Raw genomic sequence first — 22,843 nt, forward strand, 5'->3', positions numbered from 1 at the left:
CCAACATTTGTATTTGTCAACAGCTTATCATGAAGGGTTTCTCCTAATAAGGGGTGCAAACTACCAGGGTGTTTTCCCCAGTCTGTGGATTCTCTCTGAGCACCAAAATAAAGCTACAATGTGTAATATTTTTTCTTCTTGACTATCAAATTCCGTGTATCACATTCACAAAGTTGTCCATTTTCATTAATATTTCTCACTAAAATCTATTTGAACTATTCCTATTAGCTTGAAAGTTTTCAGTTTCATATTCATAAATGGTCGATGCTCTATAGTTATGTGCCATCTTGAAATACTGTTGCTGTTTAGGGGCTTACAAGATATAATGCTCTGTGTTTTGCATTTGCGCTTTGACATGAAAGTTCTCTTCCTCTTAAACGTAAGCGGGGGTGGCGCCATTTGGGGAAATTCTCCTTCCCCTTGGGTTGCTTGCCCTGCTCTAACACCAGGCGATCACTGAATTGAAATCTGAATGTCATTTATAACTGTGGCGGAGAGCGGATAGTCACAGGCGAGAGGGAAACGAGTGACGCAGCAGAAGCAGCAGCACTGGAGTGAGAAGAAAACTGCTACCAAGGACGGATCAGACCCATTCTACTGTACATATATTCACTGGACACTCACAGATAGCTCTCTGATCCCCGAGAGAGATGCTGACTTTATAACACGGCCAAATTTGTTCTTCATTCTCATCCACCTCTTCATATGGTCGCCACCTCCAAACCCAGATTTCCCGTCTTTTCCGTACATGTTTTCTCTGTATTTTGTACTCCTTCAGTCATGGGAGAATAAATGTTAATATTTTCGGACTTTTTCCGTGATGCGTTCTTCAATCTGTTCGAGGTCTTCCACTAAATATCTGTTTAGTTTTTAATGGAGCTACAGTGGTGCTGGTGACACTTATTCAGGAAGCAGCATCCTGACCAATCACAAGCTTGCGGTCTCCGTTATTTTCAATGGATGTTCGAAATTCTGGGCGTGTCTCCATCACCCTCGGAGAGCCCTTGCACCATAATGGCGTTGCGTGTCTCCGCACCGACGCAGACGGAGAAGTATAAATCAGGTTTAACACTTATTTTATTTGTCTCCAAACCCGAACTCCGAAAAGGAGTGTTGCCTCCACTGTTGCTAATGTTACTAATTTTACTCTTGTATTGTACACCCGTCACTAGTTGTTCACGTCACTCCCTGAGTGTTTTTTCAATGGTCAATTGCAGATGGGATTCATGGGTTTTCAAGCAGTGCTTGACGACTGTTGGAGGCTGACTTTGGTTGAAAGAGTGCTCATTAAGCTGTCGCAAAGCCGGTCACACTGGATGGCCACAAACTTGCAAGTCACCCTCACGTTCACCATTTTTTGTCAAAATTCTGTTCACGATGATGGATTTGTTTAGGACAGTCGAAACACACACTGTGTGGTCCAGGCTTAACGTAATGAGGACAATTTGACCCTGTGCATGAAAAAATGCTAATTTCTGGGTTCCGACCAGAGGAATAGGTTAGTTATTTCCGGCTAGTATTATGCTAATACTAATAATAGTTGTAGTGTTCGAAGTTCTCTGGGTGAGCAAATTAACGTGTTGCATTGTAGAAATAAGGTCCAGGTAGCAAAAAAAACTGTAGTTATTGTTTAATAATAGTACAACCTGTTTGTCATGCCCCTTTTAGTCATCTTTGCTTTACTTAGCACAGCTGTGTTGTGCACTCACCTTCATAGTTGTACAGTGGGATATGTACAATTTGAATCCTTATTCTCATTTGGGTTGTTGAGCAGATGAAAAAAGGTCGACAATACAATGAACGTCATTGACTGAAATTTTCGGCAAATTCCCAAAGGATCTGAAAAAGTACAGTTCACTGCATGCACCGTCCATGTTCACTTTGAAGGGGATAGGAAGTACCACGGCGGAGTTCATCAACCGAAACTAGCATTTGCAATGGGTCCATTGCAAACAAGTTAAGTTACTTAGAAAATAAATACCTTTCAGAAAATTAGCAAGAATGCTGGATTGTATAAATTGTTTCCAACCAAAATTTTGTATATCTTGCAATTTACCAACCCAAGGACTGCCATTTCTTTAGTGACTGAGTATCTACCAGTGTGGCCAAAACTTTGACTGTGATTTTAATTGTAGTTGTCACCAATTTGTTGCCCCAGTGTGTTGCTGTCTTGATAAATTAAGGTGTAATTCCAAAACCTTTGGCCACAACTTTACACCAACATGTTTTTGAAGTACTTTTGACTTGCTTAACCCAAGTTAAGTGTTCTTTAAAACAGAATGACCACCAAATTATTCAAAATTTCCCTGGTAAAAAATCTGCCATTGATCGGTACCCGATCTTGGCCCAGGGACCTCATTTCAGATCACAAAACTGAGCAACTCCAACTGATCAAAGCCAATCTCTATTCAAGTTTATATTGACTCAAAACAGCCAGATTGCAAATAATCTGAATTCTGTTTCACAGTAACAACACACTGAATTATTTAAGGAGTAATAAGGAGTGTTTCCCTTTTATGTAGTGTTTCGGAGTGTTTTATGCATAGTCACTGTGTGATGTAAAAGGAGTTGTTTACCCTAGCTGTGTGGCATGCACATCTCAGCAGCTGCACCATACTGGCAGAATTAGGCTCTCACATGATGCAGCCGTGCTTATCCGTGTGTATTTGCGTGTTAAGAGTGTGGGTTTGTGTGTCTGCGCGTGTCAGCAGTCATTAAGTGTTGGCACTGAGCTTGCATTGCTAACGCTGACAAGCTTGTCTGGGGACGAATAGAGCACAGACTCTGAGCTCATTTTCATGACACACACCACCTCTGCGTAAAAGGTGTGCATGCACCCATGTGTGTCGTGTCATACGTTGTGTCAAACATGTGCACACCAATTTAAGTTGGCAGAAGCAGCATCTTGCTAAAGCTAAGGCTTCCAACAGGTGACCCTTTTCACTCTCTTTTCCATGTTTTTTTTTGTTCTTCCGCATTTTCAGTCACTGTTTTTTTTTTTGTGTAATCATGTAGTCAGGTTACTGTACATTTATATTATTCAGAATTCAAATGAGTTAGTCACACTCTGTTGCATTGGAGGCTTTCTTTGTGAAAATAAAATTATGTAATGCATACTAACAATGGCAGGACAGCTCACATTTACATTTATGTTTATTCTTTACTAACAGGCGATCTCCCAAAGACCTGGATTAGTGAGAGACCCACACCGCTGGCTCGCCGAGACAAAGGTACTGCATGAAGTTATGCTGCTTGCATTTTCTCTACCTTTATGAAACAATCAGTTATATTTTGCCACACACACAAAATCTAGCTGCAGCCTTTATATTACAGTGTTGATGAAACTTGAAATGCATTGGTTTTAGTTCTTTAAGACGATTGTGATAGTGATTTTTGCCAATTCCAATTCAGGCAGATTCCTTTAAAGGGACCAGATCATGCTATTTTAGACCTTCAAGAGCAAAGGTAGGCACAGTATATGATAAAATATTACCATTGACTAGGGTTGGGCGAGATGGTCAAAAATCAGTATCAGTATCAACCCTTTGATCAAACAAATCCTTCGTATACGGTTTTCCTTTTACTGGTTCGCTATTAAATAAATAACAACTACGTACCTCCAAAGGATTATCTGTATGGAGGATAAAAAGTTTAACTAATGTTAGATTAAGTCATTCATTCAATTTACTGCAACTTTACACTAAATTAAACATCATTTCTGCTGAAAATGGTCATTAATTATGCACATTAAGTACAGACACAGCCTCACACTGTGCACACACATCCTTGTGTGTGTGTGTGTGTGTGTGTGTGTGTGTGTGTGTGTGTGTGTGTGTGTGTGTGTGTGTGTGTGTGTGTGTGTGTGTGTGTGTGTGTGTGTGAGACAGAGAGAGAGAGAGAGAGAGAGAGAGAGAGAGAGAGAGAGAGATTGCTGCATGTGGGGCTACAGTAAAAACAATTCCTCCAACCTGAAGGTTAGGAGTAGAGAAGAAAGAAAATATTGATTCACTGAAATATTATAATTTGGGGGGAAAAATAACTGAGGAGTAGAGGGGCATTGATTTGTAAACTAGCTTACATTAATAAAGTTCAAAAAAGTTAAAAATCTCTGTACTCTGTATCTTTCTGTCTTACTTAAGAAAGCTCCTTTAAAAAGTACTAAATTAAAGAAGCCCAGCTCATTTTTTGAAACCTAGTTGAACAACCTAGCTGTCGTGTGTTTACTGACCATCCCAAAATATGTTTATTTTTGAGTGTTAGACCAGCTGGTTCTCAGTCAAGATTAAAACGGTCTGGTTCTGGTTACCAGCTTGATACGTGAAAACATACAGCACTGAATGGGAGATGTTGAAGGCCAAGTTCACTCAGTTTTTCAACACATTTGCAGTGGCCTCTAGTCTAAATGAATGCCTTGTGTTTCAGTTTCTGTGGGGGGAAAAAAGCTTTTACGCTCCAGTTTCAGGAACTAATAGTAAACTAGAACAGAGGGGAGCAGAACTCTGCAGGATTTGGAGTCTTATTTTCTGATATTCAGAAATTTTACCTTTGATCGGCTAACACCAACGTGATCCTACTGACTCCCTTTGCTTTGCAATAAGCTTGGGCGGTATCCAAATTTTAATACCATCCAACTTCCTTCACATTTTTCCACGGTGTACGGTATTATTGAGATTAATTTAAAAATGAGGACGTAAGCCTTAAGCGGAATTACCAAACTGTTTTTTTGGACCTTCACCTTTCAGAAACAGAATAACAAACATTTTTACCAAAACAATCACAACATAACAGACATAATATTAACAGCTTTTAAAAAATGCAGCTTAGAAACAGATTTATCGCCTAAAAAGCCAGCATGTTTACCTTTTCTGGTTTCAGCATAGGAAGTTGTGGACCGACTGCTGAAAACTTGCTTCGATGAGCTTGTGGCTCAGACACACGGATACTTGGGTTTAGTCATGGCATCTAGGGAAGACTGGCAGCATATTTTCATCCGGAAAAGTGCGTTGTTATCTTTTACTAACAGGCTCCCAACAGTAGGCTGCTATTTCAGCTCCAGCTCGCTCCTTAGCGGTACCCGCATCTTTCGCTGTCATCTTTTGTTTGCACAAATTCCCTCATCAGTGTTTACTGGCTCTCCTTTATCGTTTGCTTCAAACCTGAAATACTCCCAAACTGCTGAAGTTGTGTTCTTTTTAGACACCAAATCAGCTGGTGTACGAGCTGCCAGCTGCTGTTACTATGTTTAGAGATTCATTCCTTAGTAAACAGCTAGTGTGTGGTGATTATGACTCTTTTGAGTATCTTTGTTTTGAAGTTAAAGGTACACCCAATATGTTAGTGTCTGCAATCTTACGCTTGGTTTATGCTTGACACATTTACTTTCCGCGCGGTGATGCGGCTCGCGGCTGGAACGCGCTTCACAACTCGCAGCTTTTATGGTTTGTGCGGCTCGTCTCTGCGGTGAGCCAATATTCTCCCAAACTGAACGGGGCAGCATGGAGCTCTACGGCATGCATCCAACACAACACCATAGTAGAAGTAGAAATCACTGTTTACAACATGGTATTTCAGCATTTTTAACAGCGTTCTCGTCTTTTCCGACAGTGCGAGCTATTTCTCTCCAAGAATTATTAACAACATGTTGATCACGGTGATCTCTGAGAGCTGAATCATACAAATGTCTGTATTTACGAACCTCTGCCGTGCCGGTCCGCCATGTTTTTCCACGTCCGACCGTCCGCGTGGTTAGAAATTTTCCGAGGTGCGCGTTGCGGAAATCTTGGGCCGTGCGGAGACGCGGTGGAGGGGCGTGGTTGTTAAAATGACGCAAAATGACGCAACTTTTCCGCGCGGAGCCGTGCGGACCTCACTGACGCGTCAAGCATAAACCAACCTTAAAGGCCTCCAGGGTCATGCAGTCTTTTCCTAGAAAACTTCATTGAGCTTCTTTCTGTTATCACAACAGTCTTTGCAAATCTTCTCATAACTGGTGACTTTAATATTCATGTTGATGATGCTAATGACAAATCTGCTGAACATTGACTTATTTGATCTTACAAAATGTCTATCATCAAACACATGATCTGGGATGCACGCTTAATCATAACCAAAGATGTGGATGTGTCGGACATTGTTGTTAAGGATGTGGGTCTATCTGACCATGTCTGTGTTTTTTCCTATATATCTGTTTCACCTGCTACACATCACACCTCAGTTGTTCTCAAAAGGGGTATCTGGGTGATCACACTGCACCAGTTTTATAAAACGCATGAATACTTCAACAGGTCTAACTACCAGCTATGCTGCTTCACTTTTATATCACTGCAGCTGCAAAACTCTTGAAGTCCTTGACACCATTGCATCTGAAAAGGTCAAACTAATCTCTGGCAAACAAAAAGCTCTATGGAGGTGTACTAAATCAGTTGCTAATCAGAAAAGAGAATGCAGGAAAACTGAGCGTCAATTCAGAATAAGTAACCTACCAGATCACTACGAAACCTTCAGAATGCAGCTGCACACTTACAACTCTAATTAAATAAGGCGAGACAAGTCTTTTTCTCCAAAGTCATTAGTGATAATATTAACAACTCCTGTGTTCTGTTTGCTACTGTTGAGATGTTAACTAATCTCCCAACACAGTTAAACCCTGATTTCATATCCCAAACTACAGTTCCTGACAAAAGTCTTGTTGCTTGTGTACAAATAGACCTAAAGTGCCACTAAAAATAATTCTAATGCAGATATAGTTTCAAGAAATGGGTCATTTTAATCCAAACAGCTTTTGAAATAATGTTTCAATGCAAAATGAAACTAACAAAAAGTGTTCTAATATTTCCAGCTTGGTAAAGCCCATTGAGTCCATTTTTGCCAAGACATTAGTGTTGTCACCTTGTCATATGAGCTTCACTTGTGACCAATAATGGATCAATTAGGTGTTGGGTGTGTATAAAAAGAACCCCAGTACACTAGACCTTCATATCAACTGCAACTAGACCTCTGCAAACAGGCCTAAGATTCACCTAAAGTGGTGATTATCAAGAGGCTGAAGACCAAATCCACCGCTGATGTGTCACACACCTTCAGTGTGTCTCAGCATCAAGTTCAGAGGACAAAGAAAAGATTGAAGAGACTGGAGAAGTTTTTGACAAGCCCAGGCCAGGCAGACCCCACAAGACAACTGCTCGAGACGACTGTTTGTTGGCTCGAATATCCAAGGCAAGCCCATTTTTCACTGCAGCAGAGCTCCAGGAGACCTGGTCACCTGAAATCCCTGTGTCAACCAGAACAGTTTGTTGTGTTCTGTCTCGAAATGGCCTCCATGGTTGAATCAGTGCCCATAAGCCAGAACTAAACAAAAGACAATTGAAAAACAGTGTGGCATTTGCCAAATCCTACAGCCTGCTAAAAGGATGGATGCTGGAAAAGTGGCAGAAGGTGGATTTTTCAGATGAATCTTCCGTTGCAGTACACCACAGTCGCCGCAAATATTGCAGGAGACCTACTGGAACCTGCTTGGAGCTGAGATTTACCCGGATACAGTGAAGTTTGGTGGAGGCAAAATCATGGTCTGGGGTTACATCCAGAATGGGGTTGTGCAAGGGATCTGCAGAGTGGAAGGCAACATCAATAGTCTATAATGCCAAGAAATCTTCGCTACCTTTTATGTTCCCAACCATAAAAAAGGCCAAATTCTGCAGCAGGATGGTGCTCCCATCGCATACTTCCATCTCCACATCAAAGTTCCTTAAGGCGAAGAAGATCAAAATGCTCCAGGATTGGCCAGCCCAGTCACCAGACATGAACATCATTGTGCATATGTGGGGTAGGATGAAAGAGGAAGTGTGGAAGACAAAACCAAAGAATATTGATGAACTCTGGGAGGCATGCGAAACTGTTTTCTTTGCTATTCCTGATGACTTCATCAAAAATTGTATGAATCATTGCCAAACCGCATGGATGCTGTCCTTCAAGCTCATGGAAGTCGTACAAGATATTACATTTGGATCTCACAGCACCACTACTTAATTTGCTGATATATTTTTGGATTTGCTGTAAAGTTGATCATTTTCTGTATAGGCGACAACACTTTTGTCTTGCCAGATTTTGACCTTTCTGTCTTGATTAAATGATACATCTTTTTTCAGTGAAATTTTTTTTTCAGTACATTTAACATTATTTGGGAGGGCTTTAGCTTTTCATATAAGCTATTTCTAACACCAATTGATCAATTAAAAGTCAGGTTAATAGCAGGAGTTTCTACAACATACAAAAGCGACAAGACTTTTGTCAAGAACTGTAAGTCTAATGAGTTTGTTTTATTTTTCAATGAGAAAATCATAAACATCAGATCAACCATTTATTCCTCCATGTCAGCCAACACAACCAGACCACTGCTACAGCCACACAGCAACAATCTGACTAGAATGCCAGCTTTCAGTGTGATTAGTGCTAAAACACTGGAGAACTTACTAGTTAAAGCTTCTTTGTTTCTTAGACTTTTAAAGTTGTATTTTCTGTCATGTTGATTTTAATGTTCTTGCTATTCATACTAATGGAAAGCACAGTGAATTGCCTCTGTGCTATAGAAATAAAGCTGCCTTGCCTTGCTTAGCCATTTTTCTCCTCGTCTCTCTTGCTGCGTCTCCTTCATGCTGTCATGTGAGGACATCACATAAACTTTAAAAAAACATTTAGAACTTTTTAAGTTCAACCACACATCTGATTTATACATCAAATGACTTTTATTTATCTTTTATATTTATTTTTATTTTTAAATCCTCGTCACCTACTTACATTGTTTTTTTTTTCATGACTGTATTGGAACTGAGTGACACTGTTGCTATTTTTTAACACCGGGTGTACGATATTACTGTAAACCCGCCCAAGCCTACTTTGCAATGTTGATGCTTTATCTCCATAAATAACAGACAGGAAGGAGCTCTGCCATGTTGAGGAGTTGCTAATGTTATCGGGTTGCTTCCACTAGCCAAGATGCTATTTGCTCTCTTCTGGATGCTAAATCAACAACAACCTTCTCCATCATGAGCCAAGATGGGATAGTTCAGTAATTTAAATTGACAGTGAGACCTGACTTGCTTTTGTATTCTGAGCATTTCCTCGTCTTTTTTCAGTCAGACGCCAATGCAGGAAATAAGGGTTGAAGAGTATTTTCACGTTTAACCTTCATGTTAAATACTGTGACCGATCATATTTCAAATTAATGAGTAAAACTGTTACTCATTGAACTTAGTATTTGATTAAAAATTCTTTTGTAATCAGGCAGGAAGCAGAAGCTTCAGAGCAGCTCTAACATTTTAAGTATTTTGCTGAGTCATTGTGACCAAATATACTGATGCTCACAGACGCAGGGTATACAACAATGATTAAAGTTTTAATTTACCCATCGTTACTGTGTGGTTGTTAATGTGACGTCAGCAGAAAATGAGTCTTTTTGTGTGTGTTTGGTTCAACGTCGTTATCTAAAGTCTACAGTTTCAGGAACACAACCGTTTAAACTGTGAGAAGTGATTCTGATTCAGTATATCTCCTTTCTGCTATTATTTCTCTTTATTCCAATAATATTAACTGACTGGCTTCTTTATAAATTAAATCAATTCCTGTTCAATTATCTCAATTTACGGACAAATGTAATTAAAGTTGTGTCAGTGATATTTGAGACTGTTTAAATTGTTTTAACATTTTCTTAGCTTATCACCATAATGTTCACTATGAAGTTGGAAAGATGCCCAGAGTTTTATGCATTTACAGGAATGAAACACTTGAGAAAATTTGAGGTAATTAGCTCCCAAGTTACAACATTTGATGTCAGGGAAACATAGGAATGATACAAAAGGTTGTAGACAATTCTTCTGGGTGGTTGCTTCTTAGGTGAAAATGTATACAGTTAATTACTGACAATAACTAAAGTAAATGAACAGAAATTGCAGGATTGCTTACCTAATCAATCAATTTGAAATGACCGATATATCAACTTTTGACAAAATGGGATTTTGTTCTAAAATGAGAAATCAGGGTACCTCTGTTCATTCATAATTGTGTAAATAAATGTCTGAGTCTGTTTTATTTCAGGTATTTTTTTTACAACCTTCAAATGTTCTTGTAAGACTTAATTTTACCATAAAATCACTGCCAGGCAACATAAGGAAATTAATTCCCACATAATGACTCACGCCTCCATGCTTCGCTGTTGTGTCTGTTTTTTAACAAAAAGTTTGGACCAGATGTGTCAGTATTCAGTGACATAACCTCTCTAATGAAACTTCTTGTTGCTGAAACACACCAGACCAAGCTCCGCTGGATGTGTGAAGAAGTGCGGGAGCGCGACACCAGGGAACAGCGCCTGAGGAAGCAGCATCAGCAGACCCGGGATCAGCTGAAGGCTCTCAGGCGGAGCCGAGACTCAGAACAGGCAGCTCTCCTAGAACGCCTGGAGCAACAGGAGAAGCTGATGTGCTCCCTCAGCACTGAAAAGAAAGGTTTGTTAGAAGCTAACTTAACATTGTACACTGCTTCAAAAACAATGTTGAACACCATATCCTTTGTTTGTCTTAGTCCACTGCATCAAAACCAAAGGAGAGGCTATTTCAGACTATAAACAGAAATATTGCTCTCACAGACTCCCATTCCTTCATCTCATCATCAGGATGAACAAAAATTATCAAATCAAAGATAATTTATTAGTCCCAGAGGGAAATTAGAGTTTCAGTACACACAATTCAGAGGTCAGACATACATGGGCAAGACACATGACAAGAATTGGTGACTGTGGTTATTCGCAACCCTGAGTCACGCTACCTTAATACCTTATTTCAGTGCAGGGAAGATTTATGCTGGTTAGTGCTTTTTGTGTCTTATTTTATTGTGTGCTTGGGAAAATAGCAGTCTGCACCCACCTGTAAATTTTGAACATTGTTTTTTAGACTGCGCAGACAGGTCTGTCTCTTTACGATTACAAATGTTTGAGAAAGCATTTTAATGATGCTGAGTCCTCTTTTGCAAATAGACTTTATTTTCCTTTCTGAGTTCAGTTTTTGACTCAGGTTTTCTTAATGAGCTGGAACCGGCACTGGGTTTGTATTAGCGTTTTAACTGAACAATACAGGAAAATGCACCACATGTTTCTTTCATTAACAGAAAGAGTAAAAGATGCAATGAAACAGATAAAGCTGGAAAAGCTTTGTAAAAACATTCTGGTCCCTTTTTTGTGGTAGTGTTACACAATCCAAATAATATTCCAAAACAGATCAGCCAAAATAGTTTGTTGTATAATTTGTAGCAAAATTATCAAATTTGACCTATATTTTGACAAAGAATCAGTGGGATTTTGACTCGTAGTGGCTTATTCCAGACTCCACCCTTAAACACATAGACAAACATCAGCAATTGATGAAAAATGTAAACAGGTGTTTCCTGTAACAATAACCTGACTTGATCTATTGAAAACAGGCATATGTGTTCCAGACTAGTGTCCACATAGCTAATGTACGTGACATGGAATTTCCCAGTAGTTTTTTATTGCCATATTGACCCCTTGATGACGTCACGCATCCACTCCCCCCAGCCACAGACTGGAGGGCAAGAACAACTGTATTTTGTGCTCCTTCAGCCACGGGTGAATAAATGTTCATATTTTTAGAATTTCTCAGCGATACACTCTTCAATCTGTTCTGGGTCTGCTGCTAAATGTCTTTTTACTTTTTAACGGGTTAATGGCGGTGCTGGTGATGAGTATACAGGAAGGGGCGTCCTGACCAATCAAAAGCTTGCGGTCTTCGTCACTTTTGACGGATGTTTAAAATTTTGGGCATGTCTCCATTACCCTCTGTGAGCCTGACGGATAGCCCTTGCACGACGCATAATTGTGTCGTGTGTCTCCACACAGACACAGATGGAAAAGTATAAATCAGGGTTTAGTTATAGTTATAATAATTTATTACATAGTTATAATAAACAGAGCTAAATAGCAGCAAAATAAAATCTATTCTCATGGTTAACACACATAGAGCTGTAGGCTGCACGAGTAAATGTAAGGAGAACCGTAAAGTGAAATTGTGCAGGTTTCCAGCTGATAAAATATGCTGAAGGCAGTGGTTAATAGCCAATTCCAGTGGATGAACCCCAAGACAAAGTCTCGTGACAAAATAAAAAAGTTAAAAATCTGCCCCACATGTCAAGAAACAAACAAGTTATAGCCATGTAATGACTTATGCTTTTTTAATATAATTATGTGTGACCGCGGGAACGAAAAGCCAGGGGAGAACTGACTGACCAAGCGAATCCAGCTGCGGGAAGATGCTGTGCTCCTGATCAGTCCTGAGAAATAAACGTGTGTAAAATTGACAACGCTGGTGTGTAGTTCTGTGTGTGACCTGCAGTAACGGTCTTGTCACAATAATTACACAAAATGGGTTGAGTAATTGGAGCGGGCAGCTGCCAATGTCGTTCATTTGTGTTTCTGTTTACGCAGCTCGTCAGAATAAGTGGAGCATCCAGGGTTTCCCCCAGCGCTTTATAAGCCTGGTGGGTGGCCAAGTTAGGCTAAGCGTCATGCCCCACCCCCCTCCCCGACCCTACCGTGTCCGCTGACACGAACAGCGCAACGAAATTAGAGCCCTCCTTCAGCTGATTCTGCTGAGAAACAGCAGCAGAACGTGTGCAACCTAAATGAAACAAATCATCTGTGTTTAGGGTTCGGCATCAATTGTAACTGGGATTGCCAGTTTTTCCCAGAATCGTAAAAATTATTTAGTTTTTTTAGTTTTGATTCCTCCTTTTTGATTTTTTTATCCGCTGACCGTCCCCACAAGAGTTTTCGTCCCCACAAGAGTCTTCGTCCCCACAAGAGTCTACGTCCCTGTCTCCAGAGCCCCCAGTGTCCCTGTCTCCAGTGTCCCTGTCTCCAGAGCCATGATCTGCGTCTGCCCCTTCCCTCATGTGTCTCCTTGTGTTCTCCATCCATCTCTAGGTTCTCCTGTTGTGTATCTTAGCGTCCTCTTGTGTCATTGTCTACGTCTTCCTCATGTGTTCCCAGAGCTGCAGCCCCTCTAGGTTTCCTTCCCCCCCAGGTATTTCCCTCCAGGTCCTGTGCTCCCCGTGGTCCTCCTTAGTCGCGCCCCTGTAGTGTCTCTTTCTGTAGTGTTTTCCTTTAGTTTCAGCTGTTCATCTATTAGTCTCTTTTGATGAGTTTCTTTCCCCAGATTATTAGTTAGTTATTTTGTTTTTAGTGTGTTTCTTTCCCTAGATTGTTAGTTAGTTATTTTGTTTTTAGTGTGTTTCTTTCCCTAGATTGTTAGTTAGTTATTTTGCGCTTCTTATTTTTAGGTTCTGCCTTAGATCATGTTATTTTTCTTCCTCCTCACTCACTGCCCTGATTAGTAATTGAGTTCACCTGTTCTCTCTCTCCCCACACACCTGCAGTTCATCTCCCTCTCATCCTCCCCAGTGTATATAACCCTGTCTGTGTCTCTGTATGTTTGTCGGTCCATTGTGTTTCTGTCAGTCTCGTCTCGTTTGATCTCTAGTGTTTCCTGTGCTTCTTGAGTCTCTAGTGTTTTTGAATCTCCCGTTCAGTATTTGGATATTTTTGGTTTTTGGCTTCCTGCCCTTTGGATTTTATTTTGTTTTGGTCCATCCTCAATAAAGGATTTTACTTAATCTCCACTCCTGCCTCGTGTCGTCCTGGGTTCTGCATTTTGGGTCCTAACCTCCTCCTGGCACGTATCGTGACAGATACACACGCACAGATCTTTAGTTACACACACACAAATCTAGATACACATGCACAGATCTTTAGTTACACACGCACAAATCTAGATACACACGCACAGATCTTTTGAGACTTTTTTCTCCCTGTATTAAACCACCAAAAACCGGTAGTTCCTGAGCACAGCTGCAGCTCACCGATCTGGGGATGGGTCAAATGCGTAGATGAATTTCACCAGTGTGCGATGACTAATGAGACTTTAAACTTCATTTTTATATCCTGCTGAGAAAGCCTTTTGAAAATGACACATTTACAAAAATGGTTTCTGCTCTGTGTAGCAATTACAAACATCAATTCCTTGAAACGTGTGTGCACTTGTTTTATCTCAACAGATTAGCTGTTATTGCCTATCCTGTGAATACGGTATGGGCCATACAGTACTTGTGTCACTGAATTTATAAGTGTCAAGCAGCAGTCTGTTTATTTTCTCTCAGAACTTGTGCAGACACAACTCCCTGTTGGCCTCTTCTCTTGAAAGCAGGTCTGCCCTGCATGAGAAGATAAGAGTGGTTCTAGTATTATGGAGCCTCACCACAGCTTTCAGGTGAAATGTTCGAGTCAGCAAAGATAGTAGCGCCACTATCTTTCTTCGGTTGGTTTTCTGAATTGATTGAAGCAGACTTGGAGTTTGGAGACCCTAGAAGTTTTTCCCATAGGAGAAGGTTGTTTTTTGTTGGGTTGTGGTCGGAAACTTCTGTTGGGAAAAACACCTTGTTTGGTCTATGTTATATACATTTATTGGGGAAGGTGAGGGTTCATTTGATATCAGGAAACTGAATGATTCGGAGTCGGAAAATAGCAGCAATTATGATTAAACTACTTTAGAAACTCATAAATTAGATAACAAAAATAATTCTTATGCAAATGTGTTAAATGTAATATGTCAGGGGACAGGTTTCTGTAGAAATATATGTAAATAAAAAATGCTCTTACCAGTTAGCGTTTCCAAGTCTGTGTGCATTTTGAAGTTCCCATCACCATCTTTCACCATTTAAATTATTATTCCTGTTTAGCCTGTTCCCATCAACTCTTGCTGCTTGCTTAAGACTGTACGGCTGTGCACTTTCAGTATTTAACATAATGTAAGTTCGGATTCAGAATCTGGAGCTGCTTGCGATTACTGCAAATCCTTGTTTTTCTGAGTAGAGTCGCGAACGTTTTCCTTGAACAACGTCACTTCCGGTTAACAGCAAGAGGCTCTAGTTTTAGATGGATGAGCTAGGAGAGCCTAGTTGGAACAGTAATAGCACCTTTTATTTTCAAGTATCTTCCTTTTTTTAATGAAAATATAACATTTAGACCGGTTACAAACTGAACCCTGTTAACAAGGAAACCTAGTTCTGTTTTTTATTTTTAAATCCAGTATGGAGTTCAGATGATTTTTCAAAGTGAACTGGGATGTGAGAATTCTGTTTATCAGCAAAAGCATCTTATCTTACACAGTCTCCTCATTTCAGAGCTGTTGGAGAGGAGTCGCAGGAAGGAAGAGGAAATGAGAAGCCTTCAGGTCAGATTCATGTATCTTGATTATTCTATCGGTTTGTCTGCTGGGTTTTTTCTTGTTCAAACAATCCAATTTCCACAGCATAAGGAGGCCATTTATTACACACAAGATGTTTCCCTCTGTCCTGTTTTTACATGTAAGATGTCTTCCCCCCCCCCCCCCCCAACATGTCTGCACAGCTGTGAGCCTGACAGACTCCTCGCTGGCTCACTCCAACAGAAAAGCTAATTGCTGCAGACGCCAGGCCTTGGAGTGTAAAAGCCACTGAAGGCCTTGTCTGCTTTTCAATGCAGTTACACTCGGCAGGCCATCCACTCACCTTGGCTTGAGTGAACTGCCCCCCCCCCCCCCCTTTCTGGTACATCACAGGCACTGTACTCCACCATTAAAATGCTAAACAGATGTGTGCATGCATATACACACGTTAAGGTATCTGCAAAAGGACACTATTTCCACGTAAAGAGGAAAAACGGGTTGCACAGGGGACACAGATGGGTTCAGTAGAAGTTAGGGATGAACTGATGGGGGAGGAGGGAGTTGTTAGAAACCATCAGCACGTTCCAGGCAGAGGGAGAAAAAAAAAGAGCCTGCTGGAGGGAGAAGCAGGTGTGCGTTTGAGTGGCAGATAAGAGGCAGAACATCACTTATGCATCGTTAGCGAGGGAACATCAGTCAGGAGCTGGAGGAGTGGGTGGAGCATTTTGTCTTTGTGTGCGTAGTAAGAAGCCTGTTGTGCTACACTCTCCCCGGCTTCCTCCCCGTGTTATGTTAGAACAGCCTATTCCTCTCCTGTTTTGTTTTTTCAACTCTCAACACACATCTGCTCCGCTCTTTTCTTCTCAGCCATTTTGAATTGGACTCATCATTTCACACAGATCCTGTTTAAGTCTCTTGTATGCACAACTTTGTTTATCTTTGCTGTGTTTTATGTCTTTATAGGATCGCGTTTTGGATGTGGAAATGGTAAGCTTCTCTTCTGTTGCTGTGGGAGTAACAATACATTAGTCATGTTTCAAAGAAATCTTCACTGAAATTCTGAAAAAAAATTTTTTATGAGTCATTCTGGAAGGTTTTACCACAAAGTCAAATACTGCTGCCTCTACTGTTGATGCATCATCATTTATCTGTTCAAACCTTTAACACCGACTATTGAAGTCCGTCCCATTTAGTCCATGACTGACATTTCTCATGAGCCACAGAACAGATTTTAATTAAACTTTTTGGGATGGTAATCACTGGGCATACATCTACAAATAGCTAACTATTGGAATCAATCCAGTTTAGGATCTTTTGACTTTAACCAACCCATCACTAAAACTCATTCTGATTTTCAGCTCTAATTGACTGTTACTAGCTGATAGTCATAGTGCACATGAGACCTTACATCATGTCATTATAAGATATCAAAACAACTACTATAATTCTGTAATTTCTGAAAATTAAACGACCTCTATCCTAAAACTTGGTAAACTATATACATTCCTTAAAGGGACTTTATGGACTTTTGAATTTTTATGCTCGCGATGGCCCTCTCAGGCCAAAAGCGTAATGGCAGCTTCAATTGTAGGCTTGTGCACGAGGCGCGCATGCTGTACATGCACACTCCTTAACGAAAATAACAGCTGAGACAGTCCCTTGTGTGTGTGTGTGTGTGTGTGTGTGTGGGTGTGTGGGTGTGTGGGTGTGTGGGTGTGTGTGTGTGGCCCAGAGGACAGGAGAACGCGCAGCTAATTAATTAAATAATTTGGTTCTGTACCTTTCTCTTCAGCACAGCCGACGAAGGTTTATGATGGGTCAGTCCTCCTGCATGCTCAGATCATTCCCTTCCCTTGCTTGAAAAATTGTTCCAAAATGAAAGTTGAACCCACATCTTTTTTATCTGTGAATTCAATGCCGTTCAGCGAGTCTCAAATGAAAATTTGGGCATCTTACTGTAAAAAATATACCATTAATGTAAAAAAGAAACTCTAAATGAACTATGTTCACACTCAGAATCCAACCCGGGACTTCTGCACGGGAGTCCGACGTCTTACTAGATGAGCTAAAGCGTCAGTGACAACCTTCGTATCTGTAACATTTAAATCCTTGATGACAGCTGAAACAACGTTCAGCGAACGGTTTGGAGCGAAAATGGCTATTTTGTTGCTAATTTGCAGGAAATATCTAGAAGAAAGTAGCTAAGGGTCCTCAGAAATGTAGCTAGCTTTGTCACTAGGCGTTAAGAACAGCGACAAAGAGGCACTGCCTCTCTCTCGGCTGCTAAAGCTACGGATAGCAAATGCTACGGGCGATGCCTGAGCGTGAACGCGCATGAAGCAGCCTGCTCAACCCGAGCATCTCTCTTTTTCTGTGATTTTACAGAAAAACAGGCAATCACAGTAAAAATGCCAGGGCTCATTCTACAGGACCAGGGCATTGCAGGAGAATGTATGAAGAAGACATTTATTATTTCTATACATGATTTGGCTGTCAAACTTCCATAATGCCCCTTTAATAAAATGCATGTTTTTAATGAAAAGAGATTACGTACTACCTTGTGTTGAGTTTCAGCATGGTTTTGATTTTGCCATGTAAGCACCTTCACCCAAGGTAGTGTTTAGCTAACCACACACTCAGTTAGAAATGATTGTTTTAGTCAAGGCTGAGCGCTCTGTTAATCATCATAAGTCTCTGTGATGGTGCTTAGAACTGAGCCGCCCTGACAATAAGAGATCGATCTCACTGTCCGCACTAGTAATGGCCACTGCCAGCATCCTTTATCAGCCGTTAGGTGTCCGCTACAAATTAGTTATCACTATTGAAAAGTTATATTGACCCACATACACTTTTTACTCTTCTTAACAAATAAAATAAACAAACGAAGGAGCCTGTCTCAGTTTATCTGTCACAATTATGCGTCACGCCTGTCGGCGCCAGCCTTCACTTAGCCGCTACAAGAGAGAAGACGAAGTGCTCGGACCTCTATCAGTTTCCACTTTTTCTGCGCAGAGACAGGACACATTGACCCATTCTCTACTCTCCCTGAGTGCACTCAGAAAATCTCGGCATCGTGTCAATGTGCCATTAATATGGCTGTCAGTGGGAAGCCTTCTAACAACCAGTTCCTTTGCTGCTGAACCTCCCCTGAAATGGGAACTGGGCAGTTATTGTAACTCATGTCAGAGGAATTAATACGTGAGAACAATATTGTAACTTTTATCTCATCTTACTTTGTGCTGCTTTAACAGAAAATATGAATATGACTTGATTAGACACACAAAGAGTTCTGCTGTTCTAATGTGAAGCCATGTACCTATACGTTCCACCTAACTTTGTGTTTAGGATCACATTTTGGTGTTTTATTCCCCCCAAGATCTACATGAGATTGCAAGACACTGATGTGTCTTTGTTGTGTTTGACAGAACACAAAAGCTGCTCTGGAACACCTGGAATCGATCCCAGATAAAAACTGTCTGATGGAGGGCTTCAAAGATTTGGAGGTGGGTGTAAATTCAATTCAATTCAATTCAAAAATACTTTATTAATCCCAGAGGGAAATTGATTGGGAAATATAGCCTGAATATTACTTCTTCATTTAGAGTTTTGGCCTTTAGACTATATGCAACCCCGTTAGGATGTGTTTTATGTCTGATTTATGTAACAGCAGCCTCTGTTTTGTTTGTTCAGGCATCACAGCAGCAGAAGGAGACTGTAGAGGAGCGCTATGCTAAATACAAAGGGATCGTCCAGGATCTGCAGCACCAGCTGGACGAGTCCAAACACAGAATCCAGGAGTACAGAGTACATCTGTAGGAGCTAAAAGCAGTGTTTTGTGTACTGCATGTTGACATGTTGCTTATCAATGCCAGCCGGTTATCAGGCAGCCCAGCTGCTGAGTACATGCTCCAAAAACATGTTGATCTGCCCAGCTTATGTAAGTTTCAACTACTTTTGACCATATTAGGATGTGGAAGTAGCACCCCATCATTTCTCAGAATCAAAAGGGAGGTGGGGGTTGAATAGTATAACTGATGCTGCGTGGTGTAGGGGAGTGGGCTTTTTGCAGAAGGATCTCCAGCCGAGGTGGTTAGATCGAAGCTGGACGCTGTCCCCTGTGAAGTGTTGGTGATGTATGGATGAGTTGTGTAAATAAATGCCCCCCGCTGAGTTTGGACAGAACCTGTCTCCTTCTTGTTTTTGATAAGGAAAAAGAACCACATTTGGCGACCACGAAGCGGGAAGTAGAGGTGTGCTCTTCGGATCGTTTCGCAGCCCACGGAATAAACTTCTGGGCCCTAGGTAAGAACAGTTTTTGTTCAATTTTGGAGTTATTCCGTGGACTGAGAACTGGTCTGAGAGAAAAAACATGCCCTTCTCATAAATTAGAAGTTATAATAACAAGAAGAGGCATTTGTCCAGAGCAGCGGTGAAATTATTCACACATGTGTGAAGTCAGCTGAGTCATTTTGATGACGGACAAAGTTTAAAGTGACAAATTAAAAGCTGGGACAGCGAGAATTGGAATAGAATTTGACAGCTGATAAAAAAAAGTCCAGGGAGGACAAGTAATAGGTCGACAATTGAGATCCAGTATGCCCCGGTGAGGCCGGGATAAGATTGGGATCTGAGAAAAAGCGCTGAAGTTGTGACAGATAAGCTTGCCAGTAATTCGGTTGAATCCTCGGGGATTGGTAAATTTCATGAGTTTTTGGCAAAGATATGTTTGACGTCAGAGTTTGCAGCAAAGTGGCTGTAAACAACTCTAGAGCTCAGAAATTGTTTGTTTGTGTGAGTGTGTTTGTGAGAGAAGTTTTGTGGGTGGGACAGGCGTGTGAGATAAGCGTGTGTGTGTGGAGGAGATAAGAGTGTGTGCGAGTTGAGAAGTGGGTGCGTGAGTTGAGAAGGTGTGTCAGGCGCCAGAGAATTAGAGGAAAAAAGAAAAACAAAGGAGTAATACAGATCAATATTGTTCACTGCAGTGCTATATTTTGATGTTTAATGTTATACAAATTTCAAAGTCTGTGATCTTGTTCTGATTAGTCTTTAAACAGAAAACCAGAAGTTAAAATAATTAGTTTTAGAGTGACATATATATAAATAAAAATATATGCTGAAGTGCACAAGCATGATAACTATTTTTACCAGCTGGGTAATGTGAAATATGAGAAATATAGATTATGATTAATAAATAAATAATAATGTTTATGCGTGTTGAGTGTGTGGCATAAAATGATGCTTCGGTGTCAAATTGCTTTGAAGTGTGTTTTTCTTATCTCTATGCAAGTGTGAAAGCTTTGCTGTGTGTGGTTGTTTTACTCGTGAAAGGTCAAATACTCTGATCTTGTTTGGGCTGTTGCTTGGATGAACTGGAGAGAAGCTGATTCTTCTTCTGCTGATTCGGTCTCTCTTGTGGTTGACTTTTTCCTGTGTTGTGATGTTATAAAGCTGTATGAGAGTTGCTAAAATCTGAAGGCTGAATGCTCTTGGGTGTCGTCAGCGTGTTCGTTTCTCCGTAGACACCCTGAGCTGTCAGACCCAAGTTTAGACTGAGCAGAGGGGCCAGTCCAGAAGCGCAAAGCTCCACCTACAAGCTGTCCTCTCCATACACACGCACAGACACAGAAGTACAGAGGCGATCCCGCCTCTGACTCCACCTCTGTGTGTGGATAGGTTGGTGAGCCAGAGGGCGTAGAGAAACCCCACCCTGTGGGCTGAGTTTTGCTCACACACAAGCTTGAGATCCAGCATAAGGCTATTTTTAGCCTGCCACTGCACAGCTGCTGAGGAAAAAAAAAAAAGAAAAAAGGGAAAATAATACATATTGAATCCAGATTTAAAAGGTTCACCTATAAAAACTTTCAGGCATTAAGTTTTTCTTTCAACAATAACTAAAGCTTTTGAACTAACTTTACTTTAGTGTTACATCAGAAGAGATTTGATTTTAAGGCATTTACAATAAGAAGATAAATTGTTCAACATTTGTGTAAACAGAGCAATAACAGATTACTCAAGACCACAGCATCATATGTCACCAGTATCTGTTTCAACTTTCAATTCTTGTGTTATTTTCAGGAGATTATAAATAAACAAACTAGTCAACTAATCAAAGGAATAATAGTGTCTGTGAAACTTCAAAATGTCTGTCACGCCAGCAGGAATTTTGGGAGCAAAGAATCCTACTTTAGCAAAAGAGATAAAGCACATGTCAGAGAAGTGGTCAAAACGGACGAGAAAACTATGCAATCCGTGGCCATCTGAAGGCACTTTTGACGTAGTGGCGTGCGATAATTTGGAATTGAGAATTCAGGATCATAAAGCAGATGGGTCCAAGAAAAGACAGCAGAAAAGAGAAAAGGAAATTCAGATCCTGGATTTATTCAGGAATGAAGGAAAGATTTACAGACAGAATTTTAAACAGGCCATCCTTAAAATGAAAGACAAAGTGGACAAACCCCAGAAGGAAGTGAAGGCCCCAGCAGAAGAGGGCCTGTATCCCCTTTTGGGAACCATTACAATTACGGGAGATTTTGAGTTGCGCGACACATTCGACAAAGGTCCTAAGGGTTTAGATGTTGACAATGCAATTTTAAAATTAACAACATCACAGCAATCAGATGAAGCACCTGGCAAAGAAAAGCATGCAAAAGGAAGTGAGGAAAGAGAATTCGAACAAACAACTCCACCTCGTGGAACGCATCCAAAATATTGCAGTACAGAACGTCGAGCGGTAAGGGAAGAAGGACGAAGGGAGATTGATTGTTTTGCAGAACATAAGGATTTTTTGAAAAAGCAACCGAAGGCTAACTCATACTGGATTGACCTTGAGAACAAGGATGAGGATGTACATGATGAGCTAAACGATGTTGACCAAATTATACAGGACATATCTGAAGGCCTGCGGAAATCCTTAAATCACATCACAGGCACACATTCAGATGAGGTTAGTGATAACACCACTAGCACAAGCAAGGAGAAAAATTTCAAGCCTTTTTACAAACCAGGCATTCACTCACCAGAGCGTGGTGACCCAAATACAGGTCTGACTCAGGAGAAGGAAAAACCAGGTCCTAGCAGTGAAAGCCGTGAGCTGAGACCCAGACATGACTTAAAACCACCTATTCGATACACTAATGATGGTCAGTACCCAATTTTAATTAAGGGCACAAGAGCTAATTATATTCCCTGGCAGAGCCTCGACCTCACTGGTTTGGTTTCGCGGCTGCCCCACATTCAAGATGGCGCTGGAAGGTGGATTGGGGCCTTCGAACAGGAGACAACTGGGCTAATGCTTGCCCTTGGAGATCTCAAAGCTATTTTGGCTCGAGTTGTTGGGACATCAGCTATGGGAACATTGCTAGCATCCAATGGAGTCCAATGGATGCTGGACCCAATGGCTGACGGCACGGAGTTTAACACATACAGAAATGCACTCTGGAACATACTAAGAGCAGCATATCCCAACAGGATTGACCCCAAAGCTTTGAAAGGAGAGCCACTTTCAGAGACTGAGAGTCCTGCGTCATTTGTTGACAGGCAGCTCAGACGGTGGAAGCTGGAGACGGAGGAGGGTCCTGAGG

General features: G+C 40.9%; 1 protein-coding gene across 2 annotated transcripts in view; it reads left to right on the forward strand.

The window, feature by feature from the left end:
- Positions 1-22,843, forward strand: part of LOC107378161 (centrosomal protein of 128 kDa) — a 104,408-nt gene that overhangs the window by 61,670 nt on the left and 19,895 nt on the right. For both annotated transcript variants that reach the window (XM_015948232.3, XM_054748382.2), the window contains 6 exons: positions 3,171-3,230; positions 10,304-10,496; positions 15,241-15,290; positions 16,227-16,250; positions 18,689-18,766; positions 18,954-19,067. In XM_015948232.3, coding sequence (XP_015803718.3) covers positions 3,171-3,230; positions 10,304-10,496; positions 15,241-15,290; positions 16,227-16,250; positions 18,689-18,766; positions 18,954-19,067 — 519 coding nt within the window. The remainder of the gene's footprint in view (positions 1-3,170; positions 3,231-10,303; positions 10,497-15,240; positions 15,291-16,226; positions 16,251-18,688; positions 18,767-18,953; positions 19,068-22,843) is intronic.

This window comes from Nothobranchius furzeri, chromosome 2, assembly GCF_043380555.1.
Source record: "Nothobranchius furzeri strain GRZ-AD chromosome 2, NfurGRZ-RIMD1, whole genome shotgun sequence".
Classification (NCBI taxonomy): domain Eukaryota; kingdom Metazoa; phylum Chordata; class Actinopteri; order Cyprinodontiformes; family Nothobranchiidae; genus Nothobranchius; species Nothobranchius furzeri.